Here is a 15,181-nt window from a genome sequence, read left to right on the forward strand (position 1 = left end):
GTCCTTCAGCGACCACTGAATGCAGTGGTCAGTGTCTTTCTGAGCCTCCAACACAGCGTTCGCAGCCCCCCATGGTGTTGTTGGGGGTGTTGTTTGGCTCCCTGTGCTGACAGAAGTTCTCTTCTCTTGGACAAAAGCTTGGACAAATAGAAGCTGTCTTTAAGTAACAGCTCTCTTTTTACCTAAAAGAACAGCTCCAGCTGGCCCCCCACACCCAGTTAACTTTGTCCATTGAAACCAGTGTTTAAGTGAGCTGTGTCTGCTTGCTTCTGGAAGGAGGGCAGAGTGGGGGGTGGGTGACAATTAAAGGAAGAGGGGAAGGTTCCGTGTATGTGTCCGTTTGAACCAAGAAGGTGTTAATTATCATTCTTTTGACCATTTGTTCATCCACTCATTCATTTATTCATTTTCTTGTTTGTTTCCATTCTATTCTTTTGTTTGTTTGTTTGTTTAAAGATTTTATTTATTTGACAGACAGATCACAAGTAGGCAGAGGCAGGCAGAGAGAGGTAGGAAGCAGGCTCCCCGATGAGCAGAGAGCCCGATGCGGGGCTTGATCCCAGGACCCTGGGATCATGACCTGGCCAAAGGCAGAGGCTTTAATCCACTGAGCCACCCAGGCGCCCCTCCATTCTATTCTATCCACAAAATGTGTTGGGCAAAACCGAGAACAAAGATCACGTATGCTAGAAATTAAATACAAATGAAGTCAGGTCTCTAAAAAGGAGGAAACGGATATCATCCATGAATTGCCATATGAAATCTATGTTAATATCAAATGTTACTCTGACCTTTCTCGCAACCAAGACAGAAGGGGGAATATACAATTACTAGTTGTCAGAAAAGGAAAAAAAATATTTCAATTTCTTCAAGAAAGACTAAGCTTTGGGACTCTGGGGTTCATGCCTTTACCGAAGAGTTTCAGGTGCTTCATACAAAGCTCTCGCCCCAAGGCACACCCTTTTTTAACCCTCTCTGTCTTCGAAGTGTCCTTCCTTCAGACCGCCTGGAGCACCCCCCAAAACAGGTTGTTAGTGTCATTATAAGCACTGTCTGTATGTGCCGGGGCAGGGCCTGGGATAATGGGGTTTAGCTTAGATCTTGAAATGATTGTACATGTGGCTCTAGAATTTGCAAATTCTGAGGCCAGAAATGGGAATTGTGGGGAGAATCAGAATCCATCCTGCTATGTCTACCAAGTCTCCACCAATGTGCCTTTCCTTCTCCCTAAAGAGACCTAGGCTCTTTCTGTGGCCCCTTTTTGCTGTGTCAAGGTGCTTTTTCCAACAGGTCATCTAGAAGGAAGAGAAGTTTCCAGAACACCCTTCGGACAGTGTTGGCTCAGAGGATTAGTAGATGATATTAATTTTACACACCACCTTGGCCCCTCAAAGTGGGGGGTAGAGTTAGACATGCAGGACCCAGGAAACTAATATTACATATATATATATATATATATAAGGTGAATGCTATCAAAGTACCACCCTAAGCTCCTAAGCAACATTCTGAACTTGTAGCAGGAATTTAAATTCTTCCAGAAGAAGGAAGAGGCATTGTTGAGATTCCCATCTCTCTCGACATGCCCGTGAAAGCATGAATTCACTCTGTCCTCCTGCCTTGGGATCTGTTGGGGGGATATACCAGAACATGCTAGACCTTTTGAGTATGGCAAGGAAAAGAGTTACAGAGAGCTGATGTGTTGGACTTTTGTGATAGATGGTGTGAAAGAGAAAACACTGGAAAATAGTCCCTTTTCTCTGGGATTCAGATGAGTTACCTGAATATCTACTGAACATCTGTCTGTCTGTTTCGTTTTAATGTAAGCATATGTATCCTTTGTATACATTGCATATTCATTGAGGCCTGTGTTTTAGAATGCCTAAAAAAAGGAATATTTCAAAGTGAGAAGTAACCTTTCTGCTCTATAGTTGATATGAAATAATGTGCCTGGTTTCTTGGCCAAACATCGTCATTGGAAGGATCAGGCGCAGAGGCTGGGTTTCAGAGCACTGGCTGCAGTCCTTTGCTCTTGACTGAGTTCGGTTGACTCCAACCATGAGTTTTGCTAGACAGCTCAAAAAACTGGGGATTGAGCCCTCGGGTGAATGGAATACATGTGCTCAGTTCTACTTGAAATGTTTTTCATAATTATTTTAAGCAATGACTTGATTCTTACTTATGCTTATTCTTTTTAAAAGTATTAGAAAGGAAGATATCCACAAGACAAAGTAGAGAGGAGCTGATAAGAAGGGGCGTTCTTAAGGAGTTGCCTGATCAAGGTGAGGAAATTAATCATACATTTAAAATAACTTGATCCTTTATTCTTTGGTCTTTCTTTCGTTTTCTTTTGGAATTTAAGATGATCATGGTCTTTGGGAGATAAAGCAGTGAGTACAGCACTCTGAAAATCTTGCTTTAATTCAGAATGCCTTTGTGGGCTACAGAGAATCTAAGATTTTCTAGAAAAAGAATTCAGTGACCTTTTTGGCAAGTCCTTCACTATCTGCTACTAACCCTAAAGCTCTACAAAGGTATGGGCTGAAGATACAGATAAGATACAAATGCTTATATGGCTCCTCTTCTGTTTTGAAGCTTCCTTCTTTCTATATAAGTTAACTCAGTTGTTTGAGTAAATGCAGTGTTGTTACTTGGCTCTTGCCTTTTGGTGTCATAAGCCTACCAGGAAAAGAAAAAGGAGAAAAAAGTAGTAAACTTATCTTTTGTTTTTGATATTCAATAATACAATCAAATGTACAATCAATAAAGCACAAATGGACAAATTAAGTTAATCTGCTTTATGCGTTCTCTCAAGTAATTTTCCTAATATTGTTCTCTTTTCATTTCTTTGTATCTAAATGCCTTTCACCTTTTCACTAACAATTATTATTTCTAAGCATTTTGTTTTCCCTACCCCTAATCTTCTTCCCCCTTTTCCCCTATCCTCCCAAGAGGGAATCTTGCTCAAAAAGAAAAAGCTTACATAGAAACCAAGATAGACCCTCAGAAGAAGACACCAAGATTGGTTATTTCTCCAAATAAGTAATACCAAATAATTTTCATTGCTCTCCCTACTCTTAAAACTAAAGGAAATTTTTGTTGCAAAATTGTTGATTTACCTCATGCCTACCCTTGCCCCACCCCCTGGACATTTACTGGGATAAAGTAGTATTACTGTACTTTTAAGGGACAAATATGGTGCTATTAATTCGGAATTAAAATTACAGAATTCTTTTCCTGGTAAATGTTCTTTGCAAAGAACACCTTTTGGAATTCACTATTTATAAATCCAAATAACACACTTTTTCCAACATCTCAATAATTGTAGAGTGAGGGTTGGAAATGCTTTGCTATTTTACTGCTGTTTCTAAGAATATAGGGAAATCTAGAGTGAATAATGCAATTTTTCTTGAGCCCTCACAATTTTATTTCAATCGCTGGCCTATTATATTTTTCTCATTCTGTTTTATGAATGAACGTTATGTCTTCTTTAATTTTCTATTACCGTGAAACTATTTATTTCCTGTCTGGGAATTTTAAAGATTAAAAAAAAAAAAAATGCACACCCCTAACTTTTTGTTCGTGGAGGGTGTGCTTGCAGCATCAAAATTAGTCTCCCCCCTAATCTCTCTGGAGGCAGGAGAGAAATTATAGATCCACTGAGCAATCACCTTTCTGAGCAGTCACCTCCTGGGTGGGCCAGTGTAATCGTTTGGTATCAATTATTTGGAAATTGTTTAAAGAAAGGAAAAATGTGAAAATTTATTGTTGAAATTGTTAATGAGTATGAAAGATAGAGATTTAAAGACCCCTTTTTTACCTGATTAAAAATTATAGCTAGAAAAGAGCTTATTTTTTCTAAAAACAAGTGACAGTGGGCAACTTAAAGAAATGCTTAGTATTGATTGGTTCTTGTTCTGCCTAATCTGTTAAACTATTTACTTGATGGGTTACAGTCTCTGATGCTTACTTCCCAGAATTCTGACTCTAGTTGACCTTTTGGTAACTTCTGCAGACTGAACATTAAAAGTTTTAAAACATAAAAACAAAACAGTTTTTCACCTAAACATAATGTCACAGATTTAATGTTTAGGGAAGTCCTAAATTACTGAATTTTACTTTCTGTCTTTTTCATGGTCCCTATATGGAACTACAGAAATGACCTAATCCTTGAAAGTTCCTGGTGATGCCTATTGTAAATAGAGTCTTTCCCCTTTTCAGCCAGGGGTTGGAGAAAAGTTTTCTGTCATTTCTCCAAAAAAATTATCTTGAGAATTTCGGTCTGTTTTCAGCTCTAGCCAGAGACTGGAAGCTGCTGTGTTTGGTGACAACCTCCTGTCTTCTGCCAGCAAAGGTGCATTCTTTGCCTTGATCTTCCTGACCTTGCCTTCGCTCTTGATAGTTATTGTCAATTATATCCTTTATTCGGGAGCCAGATAGACTTTTTCCATCCCTCCAGCTACCCTGGGTTTGACCTCATCCCATCCCTCCCCATACCCTCACTCCCAGCTTTTATTAATATTCCTTTTAGATGATCTTTTTTACACTAACCTCTAACTTCCATCTAAACGTTCAACAATTGGTCGTCTCTCTTGAGAATTCCCAGGTCTAGTCCAAGTTCATTCCTTATTTTCTGATTCTTTCCTTCCATCTTTTCCCATAGCTTTAACAGGAGGGCATGGAGATGTTCCTGCCTGCCTTGTGGCCTCCTTTCTCTCTCTCCCACGGTGTATGTTTTAACCTTCTGATGAGTCACTCACTGTGTGGTCACACAGAACTTTCTCCTCATCTCTCTTTTTTTTTTTTTTTGTTAGCTGTATCCCAGCTACACGCATTTGACCAGAAAGAGGGGAGGCCCCCAAACACTTTCCTTCTCCTTGTTTCACCACTGATGTCTGTGTGTGCTTTATCTCTGTTCACTTGAAGCCTGCCACCTTGCCTGAGCTGTCTTTTTCCTTTGCACGCGAGGGCTCCTGTTCCTTAGAACCTCAGCATCTCCCCCTGCTCTCCTTTGCTGGTAGGTGTGTGTGCATTTTACCTACATACATAAACTATATCAAGGACTCAGCTTGTTTTGACTCTACCATTATGCACAAAATGAGAAAACTTTTTCAGTGCACACACCAGTTAATTATTAATATCGTCAGTTCTCTGTTTTATTCTTCAATTTATATTTATCACGTATCGGTCTACTTTTTCTACCATTATTTTCATAGGGGCTAGCTTTATTTCAGACCTCAAAGTAAGTAAGTATCTTTCTACATTGTTGACTCTGTTATGTGAAAATCCAGTTTCTTATTGTACCATGACTATTTAATTTTCTCTCTAGCTTTTTTGTTTTAGATTTTAAAATAAGTTATTTAACCTACTGAAGAATTTTAGCATAATAAGGGTTAAAATATAATTAATATAATGTAATGTAATAAGTCATGTTAACATGACTTCAGCGTGTAAATTTTGTTATCAACTAAAGACTGGGTAACCAGAGATAAATTTATATTTGGGTTGCCTAAAAATTGAGGTTTTTTTTTTTTCTTTTTTAATATATATATATAAAGAAGTGGTTTTCTCTTTCATTTGGAATTTTCCATACTTCCATTAGCTTTCAGTTTTCCCATGTCTAATATCTGGACATTGCATTGTGTCTCCCCTCCCTTGTTCTTAATAGCGAATTCCTTGGGATCTAATAATAAGAATTAAGTCTTTTGGTTTCCCTTTGGTTTGACCTATACTCATTAAAAAGTATTACCTTAGTTTTATTGAAATAGTTAAGATTTATAATGGCATTGCCCTCAATTATCATCTATTTTATTTTTATAAGGGAATCAGATTGTAGGTACTTGGAAGTTGTATGGCTCAGCAATACATTTTTCATTTTGAGCATGACAAAATTCCATGATACATATTTTTCTTATTAAAATGTCATGCCTGTTTTTATGGACAAGGCCAGTGGATTTCATGTTGAGCCCAAGCAGTTCAATCATATTTAATGGAAATTTGAGAGATGGCCTCTTTTTTATTTATAATGATTGCCAAAATAAGATTAATCAAAGATTGCATAAAAAGAGTCTGATCATGCATTTCTTGAATTTTGCAAAGTCAAAACTTTAACTCATTATTATTATTATTATTTTTTAACAGAGGTAGCAAAGCCTCTTAAAATGTTCCAGATACAATTTAGGGTTGCTCTTTTCAAACATCACTGAATTAAGAGTTTATGTAAAATCTCATTCACTTTAGAAACTTCTAAAAATTATGGAAGTTCAGGGATTAAATTTAGTTATTTCTGATTTAGGTAACATACTAGAAATTTTATTTTCACTTGTGATTTTTTAAAAGTTCCTCTGTAATTACTTTTTTCCCACCTTTTTTTCCCTAATGTTTCCAGATTATGATGAGGCCACATTAAAGGCTTTTGGTCTGTTATATGTAACAATTACCTGAGTATATTTTAATATGTCCATCAACAAGAAAATGAAGATAAAATTATTCTCGCTACCATCTTTCCCTGAATACAGAGTGGCAGTTATATTCCTGTGTAAAGTTACCATATGACAGATGCATCATGTGAGACAGAGATGGTTGTAAATTTTCATATCCTCCTTCTAAGCATTTGTATGTCAAATTACATTTCATGTTATTTGTGTGTTTATATTCACCTTGTGTTTTCACTGCTTGTTAAAATGTTTATTCCAGTTTTCAGATTTCTCCTTTTACCATTCAGTTTGTGAATGACAGAGAGACTCCTAAGTACTGACTTCAACAAAGCCTAAGTACAAGAAGAGAAAAGGGTTCTGTTGCCCAGGGATATTGTATAATTAGTATAATAATCCCTACTGTCCCAAAAGGGCACGGGGATATCCCCTCCATTGCTGCTTTTCCCCAAGACTAAGGATTTTCTAGCTCTTTCATTGGAATGAATTATTAAGTAAAACATGGTGAAATGGTGTAGGATGTATTTGGTTCCCAGGGTCTGAAACATGAACCCAAACCCTATAGTCCTAGTAGCTGGAAAACTGGTTTTTAAGAAAGCCATCAAATTAGACATCTAGGTGTTTCTTTCCCCATTTTAGATGGAGATGTAACAGTTAACTTTGAAAATTCAAACGGGCACATGATACCCATCGGAGAGGAATCTACCCGAGAGGAAAATAGAGTAAAATCTGAAGAAGGTAATGGCTCTGTAGCTGAAAAGGCGCCACCTCTGGAGGAAAAGGCAGAAGATAAGAAAGGTAAAATCAAGAGAAACTCCATATTCTTTTACGTCAATACAGCTCAACATTGAGAATCAGGTCTTAGGCTCCAGATAGTGACTCTTAAGACCAGTTAGGGAAGAGGTTTGCAAATACAAAGAAGAAAGAAATTACAACGAGTGAAGAGAAATAGAGTGGTTTTCTCAAGTAGATGCATCCATTTTGTGAGTATATCCTTTAATCTTTTACTTGGAAGCATTAATTAACAGTAATCAGCAGATAGCCTCTTCAGTCATTAGAGATAGCTGGGAATATTATCCCTTCCTCAGGAGCTTTCCCTCAGTATTTTCTCTTATTTTTAGAAAAAAAAATGCCACCAGTCTGAAAATCTTCTACTAGTTAGAAGTGACCTTTGTGAGCATGTCAATGTAGAGGGATGGAGGAATATCAAAACAAAGATGGCTCTTTCAGCCCAGCCTCTTCTCTCCAATCGTGGGGGCTTGGCTGATGGCATCCATACCCCTGATATTATAGGTTCTAATCCAGGTTCTAGATGTTTCTGAGAGAGGGACAGTTACCAGAGATGCGGGAGACTTTGGTTGCAGTATTGACCACAGCCTCAGCTTTATGACTTGTCTGTGCAGTTGGAAGTTTCAAAATATGCCAGGGGCAATTATGCCATTCCCCGAAGGTTTCTTTAAAGACCTTGGTTTCTAGAATGAATATGCTATGGTCGGTTAAGTTACCTGCAAAATCTGTGTCTATCAAGGACCTCTCAAAACATTTTACAAGTTTCTGGTCACGATTGATTGATTGATTGATTGATTGATTGATTGATTACATCTCCCTAAGACTTCTGTCACATGCAAGAACCTCCAAGCCTTTTACTTAATGCAAATCAGAATTGAAACCCATACAAAGTAAGGATTTGTTGGAAAATTCTAGATGATTCCATGCAGTGTAGAAATGACTCCTCAGGAAACAGACTATTGCCTGTTCTGTAATGTCTGCCCCTGAGTTGGATGGCAAAAATTTTCAGACCTAGCTTACCTTCTGTAGGCATTGTGAGAATTCTTAGAGAGTGCTGAAAGCAAACTTCTCTTCCTCTGTTCTTGACCCAAGTCCTCTAAAGACAAAGAAAACAAAAGAGCACTTGACAGACACTGTAACTTAAAATCATCTTCTCTGGAAGTCTATAACCCCCAATTGCATATATATTTGCCTGTAAAAATTTTAGAAGCCTCTATGAACAATCTGTTAGAAATTTATTATTTTGCTTTATTTATTCAACATTAAGTATAGTATTCATGGGGCCTTCCTTGGTCTTGTTCTATTGAAGAACTCTGGTTAAACTTACAAATACTGATTACAGGAAATTAGCTAACATTTTAAACAATCATATTCCTGGAACATAAAAAGAAAAGAGACCTAAATAGATTTCAGTGGGATTAATTTGAAAGTATTCAAGCAATTAGTGGTTTTGTTGTTTTTGTTTTTGTTTTAAGTCCAACTGTCCTGTCTCACCCAGACTGTTAAATTTCAGACCAATCTGTGGTTTGTCCCTGGTACGGCCTTTTCACATTCAAGAATCACACCCTTCATTACACAATAGTGCCATCATTAATGCTTGCCTGGTCCATGTGGGATGTCAGTCAGTGGACCAGCCAAGCTTCAAAGGAAGTTTTTCCCTTATCAACTTAATAAAAAGTTGCTGACAGTTTTATGTTAATGAAACCAGCAGCCTTGATGTTCTAAAAAGATGGGAGACCTCATAGTCATAGGTCCAAGGATATTTGAGAGGTGTTTTTTGTTTTCTTATTCTTTACTTGGAATTAGTACATTTGGTTCTTTTTGGTCAAATAAGATGCAAGATAGCATCTTGTTTGGCTGGTGGGTGTGTCAAGAGATGGAATGCTGGACATGCTGTCACACCACCAGTATGGCAGCAAAGCCTTCCTCTGACTGCAGGCACGGTGCACCTGGTGCAGCCACACTCCGAGTGAGGGCAGACATTTGGTGGGGAAGCCACTTCCTGAGCGTCAGCAAAGTGTCTTTCAGACCTCAAACAGTACGCAGTATAATGGGAAATAGAAAATACCTCATAAACAAAGACAAGCACTTATTTCTCTGGGAAGACACCGTTAAATTCCAAAAACAGCCCCAGATTCAGTTTTACTTCTGCCCCTTTCATGGTCTTGCCAGCAAGCAAATCCACAATCCCATGTTCTTAATTAGCCCTTTGGATGTTCTTAATTCCCTTTTAGGGGGTGAAATCCTCCCTTTCCTTTCACAATTAAGCCAATTTATCCAAGAGCGTTATTTCATCTGTTAATTGCTTATGTTTTCAAAACCGTATCTCAAACCCTTAAACTCCCAAATGCCTGTACCTCTTTGTAAGGTAATATGTCAGTACTTTAATAACAGAACCCTCAGTGTCAAAGAAAACAGAACAAGTGGCAGATGCGCATACACTGCACCGTGTGCAGGTTCCACCTAGGACCCTTGCCGGTTCCTGGGGCTCCGGACGACACTGGCCTCCAGAGTTGGGGACTGGAGACTTTTCCCTTAAAACCTTCAGGGCTTCCAGTCTCCCATTATTCCTTCTCAGGAAGTGCCTTTAAATATATAAGAAAAGCTGATCTGCAATCTGTGATACATGCATTGGTATTGAATCTAAGAAATCTGAAAATTATTTGATATTCTATCTATTGAGGTGTTATAGCGAGCTTTCCATGAAGTAACAAGTGACTTACATGCATTTGTTCAACAAATAATAATGAAGTCCTTCCATGGGTAGGATTTGCTGGGGCCAGGAGAAGAGTGGTGAGTCAGAAATGGTCTGACTTCAAACAGATCACGGCCTGCGGGACCCAGCATGCGAATAGGCGATCGCCACGCAAGATTCAAAGTATGGAAGGCCTGAGCACGTGGAGCCAGGAAAGCTTGCAGTGGGGACCAAATTTCGTTCTTAGAAGCAGATATTTCCAAACTGAGATCTGAAGGAGACAAAGAGGTGGTCAGGTGAAGGAGGAACTGGGGCAGAGGTGCTCTCCCGGCAAATCGAGGGCCATGCGCTGCTCTCGGTTTAGTTCTAAGTGTTGATCTGATGGAAGGAGCCATCATATAGGAAACAGCTGTCCTCCAGATGTACTGTTTTAAAGCATAGTATCTGTGTCAGCCCAGCATGATTAGACAGCCCTTCCTTAACCTTCTTTTGAAAAGATAATACTCATAGACGCCATCAGTTTATGTCATAGCTTCAGGTCATATGGTACTGAAAAATATAAAGACTTCATTCATTACCTCTTGGATACAAGGAGAGAGTTTGTTTTCTCCCAGTGTGGTGATGGTAACCATCAGCCAGTCTCGTTCATTGAATAGACTCGTGTTTAAAGCTGTGTGTCTAATGGGATGTGACATTTTTGACAAAAGGAATTTATAATTTAGTCAGAAGAGCATACTGTTGGCACACAGGGACGCACACACCCACCTAGGGTTCTCCACAGAGTAGACCTAAGTATCGGCTCTTTGGCAAACACACACACAGCATTGGTAGAGGTCGCAGAGGATGGGGCTGCAGGTGGTCCTTGTCCACAAACGCCAGGAGCTTGCACACAGCGTGTTCACTTTTCCCCTAGTTGGGATCGTCACTCCCAACTGTCATAGAGTGAACACGTCCTCCCTCCCAAGCCCAGAAACTGCATTCTTTGGGAGGCAGCTTTAGAATTTGAAACCTTAGACAGAAAGAAGAAAGAGCTCAGTGATAGGCCTGTGAGGACAGGCTAAGACCTGTGAGGGTTTATAGCAGGAAAGAAAATTGGGGTTCCCAGTGGTGCAGGTGACTGATGGGTTCTCACCTTGGGCAGTATCATCGGGCTTGATCTCTGTGTGTATGCAGCTGTCTGATCTTACAGAGAGTCACAGAGAGAGGTATTTGCCCCACATCATAAAGACTGACAGATCAACATAGGTTTGTATGTTTTATGTTAAAATGAAATGATTTATCTTTGGCCTCAACTTCTATTGTTCTCTAAGCTAATTGACATTTGTGACTCAGTGGCCTTCCAGTTCAGACCAGGGAGGTTAGGAGACTCACCACTTAGTTAAAAAGATACAGTATGTAACCAGAAAGGTACACACACAAAGTAGCCTCCAGTAAATACTGAACAAGCAACTCAGACCATAAATACCAGTAAGTTTAGGGGCAGAAGAGGACTGTGGTGGGCTTCACGGCTGGGGGAAAATAAAAGAAAAGCTTTATTGATTACATGCTATAACTTGGATCATTCTTATATTACTTATCTATGTGGATTGAGGGGATACAGTAAAAAAAAATGGCAGTTCTCACTTGCACTCACTACAACGAGAACTGAAACAAAAGAAATACTAATAAAATGTAATGCATTCTGATATTCACATCCTTTCTGGTCACTCAGTAATGGGAGATTAGATCCAGCAGAGGCTTATTAGTCTTGTCTTAACACTGTCTGATGTTGTGTTTTGTTTTGTTTTTTTAATTGTGCTCCATTTTTAAAGAGATGCTGCTTAGCTCTTTGGACCAGAACTGTATTTTAATTTATTTTAATTTCGATCATCCACCATTAGAAACAATACGGATGTGAGTACATGAATGAACATTCAGCGTCTCCGCTTCCCATAACGCGAGACAGACTTTCTCCTCCAGTTAGGCAAAATCTTGTGAAAGGCTTCTGTTCTTCAGTATGAATTTTTTTTTAATGAGTTTCAGCCCTTGTCTTTTCAAAATTGTTACTTGTGTTTACATTGCAAAACCAGTATGGTATTTTGGGGAGTTCTGCACCCTTTGTACCTGGAGTTGTGACACTGTTTGAAAAGGTCAGAGGAAGTTACTGGAAAACAGGAAGCTGCCCTTGTGCACTGTGAGAGCCTAAGAAAATTTTAATGGTAGAAAATAGTTTATTCATCAGTGCACTGTGCTTCCTGGAGAAGAGTCTACAGAGTCTTCCTTAGCATGGAATATGATTGATTTTTGACCATAATTTGAGACAGCACTCAAATCTCTTTCCTGTTGGTGGGGCGTGAGTTCTCCTGAGAGAAAGTCCCTGCACCAAGGGTATAAAGGTAATGGAGTCCAGTCACTGCTTCGCTGTCAGTCCTCCCGGCGTTATGCACAGTGCGCTGACCTGCTACTCTCAGCGTCCTTCAGTATTGTTAAATTTAAATTTAGCACTCCTGCCCAGGCCCATATCCAGCAGCCACTGATTCATGGCTGGTGTCGGCCCCTGACGGTGGATATTGACACTCATCCTCAAATAACTTCATCACAGTAACTTGTGCGACCCTGTTTGATCACAGGAATGATTTGTGTACCCTGATAATGCACGCAGTTTGGCTTTCAGCCTGTGCACATTTGATCCTCTGTGCCCCTGACTGTGCTCTCCCTGCTATGGCACACCACGCTGGTTCCGAAGGGCCAAGCAGCCGTGTGTTTGTATCACTGTCGCCATGTCTTGCTCCTTCTGTTTATATGGTGTGTGTCTGTACCAGTCTGCTTCTGTTCACTTTCTCATTTGTAGAGAACACTGAAAACCACTCTGAAACACCGGCAGCTCCTGTTCCATCTCCTCCAGCTCTTCCTAAGCCTAAACCCAAACCTAAGCCCAAAAAAACACCTGTGCCTCCAAAAGGGGCTGCCGCCGGGGTCAGCCCCAAGGGTGACGAAGTGCCTCCTATTAAAAAAATTACCAAGGCGCCCGGTAAGCAGGCCCCCATCCCTCCACCCAAGCCAACAAGCCGAAACACGACCCGAGAGGCTGGTGAGTATGCCCCCTGGGGGCTGGAGTCTAGGGTGTTTGGCTCTGGGGTGGGGCTCATTGCTTTTTCTACTAACGGTGACCTTTTTGGTATCTTAGAATGTAACACCAGTGGATTTCACTTGAGAATACCCAGGAGATTCCTTTGTTGTTGCCTCTACCAAAGGAAAGTCAACCAGTTGATTAGTTGACCTCATTATATTTGGGGTGAATAGACCTCATTTATTCCAAGTATCCACTGTCTATCTAAGAACCAGTAGAAGGATTCAGGGTGTAGTGTGCCTGATGAATGCAATATGTGATCTGATATCACATTATTTACAATCGCCTGGCCTTCTGCCTATTGGAGTTTATGGGTGGCTCTTTGGCTTGGATTTTCCTCTAAAATATCTTAAGTTGCATATCAGAATATGACACATCATTGATATTTTTGCTGGATCTTAGTATCTTAAATCCTTCCGCATACATAGTTATTTCTCTACTGACAGATGTCAGAGATGAGTTCATATCACTCAGTCCAGCTCTACCCCTCCACTTTCTACTGGAATCACAGCTTTTTCATCCAAGTTGAAAGTCACATGCTTAGTGTTCACTGTCCACCTCATCCCCAGACTCACATGTGTTATAAGGAATAACATCCTACAATGTAGTTAACAAGTCATTATTGTGTGTCCCGAGGGTATGTTTGAGTGACCTACAAACAACATGTAATATCTGTCCAGCTTTCCTTCCAAATCAGATATGCTTAGTGCAGAGTGGAGCTCCCAATCTTCTAGTCATATGGCATAAAGAAGCCTACCATGTCGTCCAACTGTAAAAAGACAATAATCAAAGTGTATATTCTGAATGACTTTTTCCATTCACATTCCCCCATGTTGTAGCAAACTATATTTTCCGTAAAATCAGTATCAAAATCAGTAACTTTCTTGCACTTGGCTACCAGGATATGCCTTCATGTTGATCCTTTTCCCTCCATCATTTATACCCACACTGCTCAGAAAATGGCTTACTTGATGGTATAGCAGACCGCCAAATGCAAATAGATGTTTCTTTGCCTGTGCTCCTCTCTTCGGCCTTTGACCTCAAGTGTCTGGTATCTTCTAATAAGCTCTGAAATGAAATGTCTCAGGACACTGTACTTATAGTGCCCATGGGCCATCTCCTCAGGTACCAATGGCCCTGTGTCCATTTTTGTCGGCATCACTGTGTTTCCTGGAATGCCTAGCAGACCTGAGGAGCAGTGCTTGAAGTGAGACAGGCAGTGATCCACTTATTAAAGAAGAGCCCCAAACAATCACCCCATGCTTGGGCATTACACAGACTTGCTCTCTTCGTCCTGCCCCATAGGACAGTGGCTCACTATGGCCTTGCCTTGGACCCTCTCACTTCTCTCAGAAGAAAGCTGGTGATTAATGTCAGGGCAGGGGACAGCTTTCATGAGAGATTTTGAGTTACAGCCAGATGTTTTACTTGAAGGTTTATTTATGGGCCCACGATGTTCCTAGGAGAATTATACAGTCACATTATTATCCGTTGTATTAAATAAGGCCCCCTGGCTGATGGTGTGAATAACAGTGTCTGTCTTCTCAGGCTGTCCCAGATAAACAGGGGTTTCATTGAGCTATACCAACAAGCCTGATGTGCAAGAATCCTTTTATCAAATATTGATAGTACTCCTTCAGACTCCAACTGATACTCCATTTTTTAATCATTTAGAACTTTCTACGTTTTATTTGGATAATGTCCTTTGAGAAAAGTTACTTCAAAATGCAACTCATGATTTTTAGTCAGATGTTTCAGTTCTTATAAAAGCTGTCAGTTAGGATTCTTCTTCAGTTCCTCAGTTAGTATAGACCCCCAAATAACCAGATGCCGGCTTAGCACATTCAGCTGCTTTGTGAGTGAAGTAAGGTCAAATCTCCTGTATTTTTTTTTTCTTTCTCATTGTTACACACTGTGTTAACAACGGAAGTGTTTAACTGAGGAGAGGTGGCTTTACTTTTTTAATCCTGGCGTTAATTCAAGGTAGCTTAAGCAACATGGTTGATTTCAGCCAAGTCTTGTCATTTTAGAAGAAACTTAAAGTATCTAGAGAAGTGTGACTTGAAGCTCCACCCCAACCATTTAAAATATTTGTCTTTTTTTCTCAAGTCGAGCTGAAGTTAACTTTGCTGTTAGAAAAGAAAGAATTGTCTTAAA

The 15,181-nt window shown here is 39.8% G+C and overlaps 1 protein-coding gene across 6 annotated transcripts in view; it reads left to right on the forward strand.

Annotated features, from left to right (window-relative positions):
• PHACTR2 (phosphatase and actin regulator 2) overlaps positions 1–15,181 on the forward strand; it is a 271,743-nt gene that overhangs the window by 204,921 nt on the left and 51,641 nt on the right. For 3 of the 6 annotated variants that reach the window (XM_047732858.1, XM_047732859.1, XM_047732860.1), the window contains exons 3-5: positions 2,199–2,279; positions 7,071–7,229; positions 12,746–12,985. In XM_047732858.1, coding sequence (XP_047588814.1) covers positions 2,199–2,279; positions 7,071–7,229; positions 12,746–12,985 — 480 coding nt within the window. The remainder of the gene's footprint in view (positions 1–2,198; positions 2,280–7,070; positions 7,230–12,745; positions 12,986–15,181) is intronic. The other 3 variants (XM_047732861.1, XM_047732862.1, XM_047732863.1) reach the window with 2 other exon arrangements.

The sequence above is a fragment of the Lutra lutra genome, chromosome 6, assembly GCF_902655055.1.
Source record: "Lutra lutra chromosome 6, mLutLut1.2, whole genome shotgun sequence".
Lineage (NCBI taxonomy): Eukaryota > Metazoa > Chordata > Mammalia > Carnivora > Mustelidae > Lutra > Lutra lutra.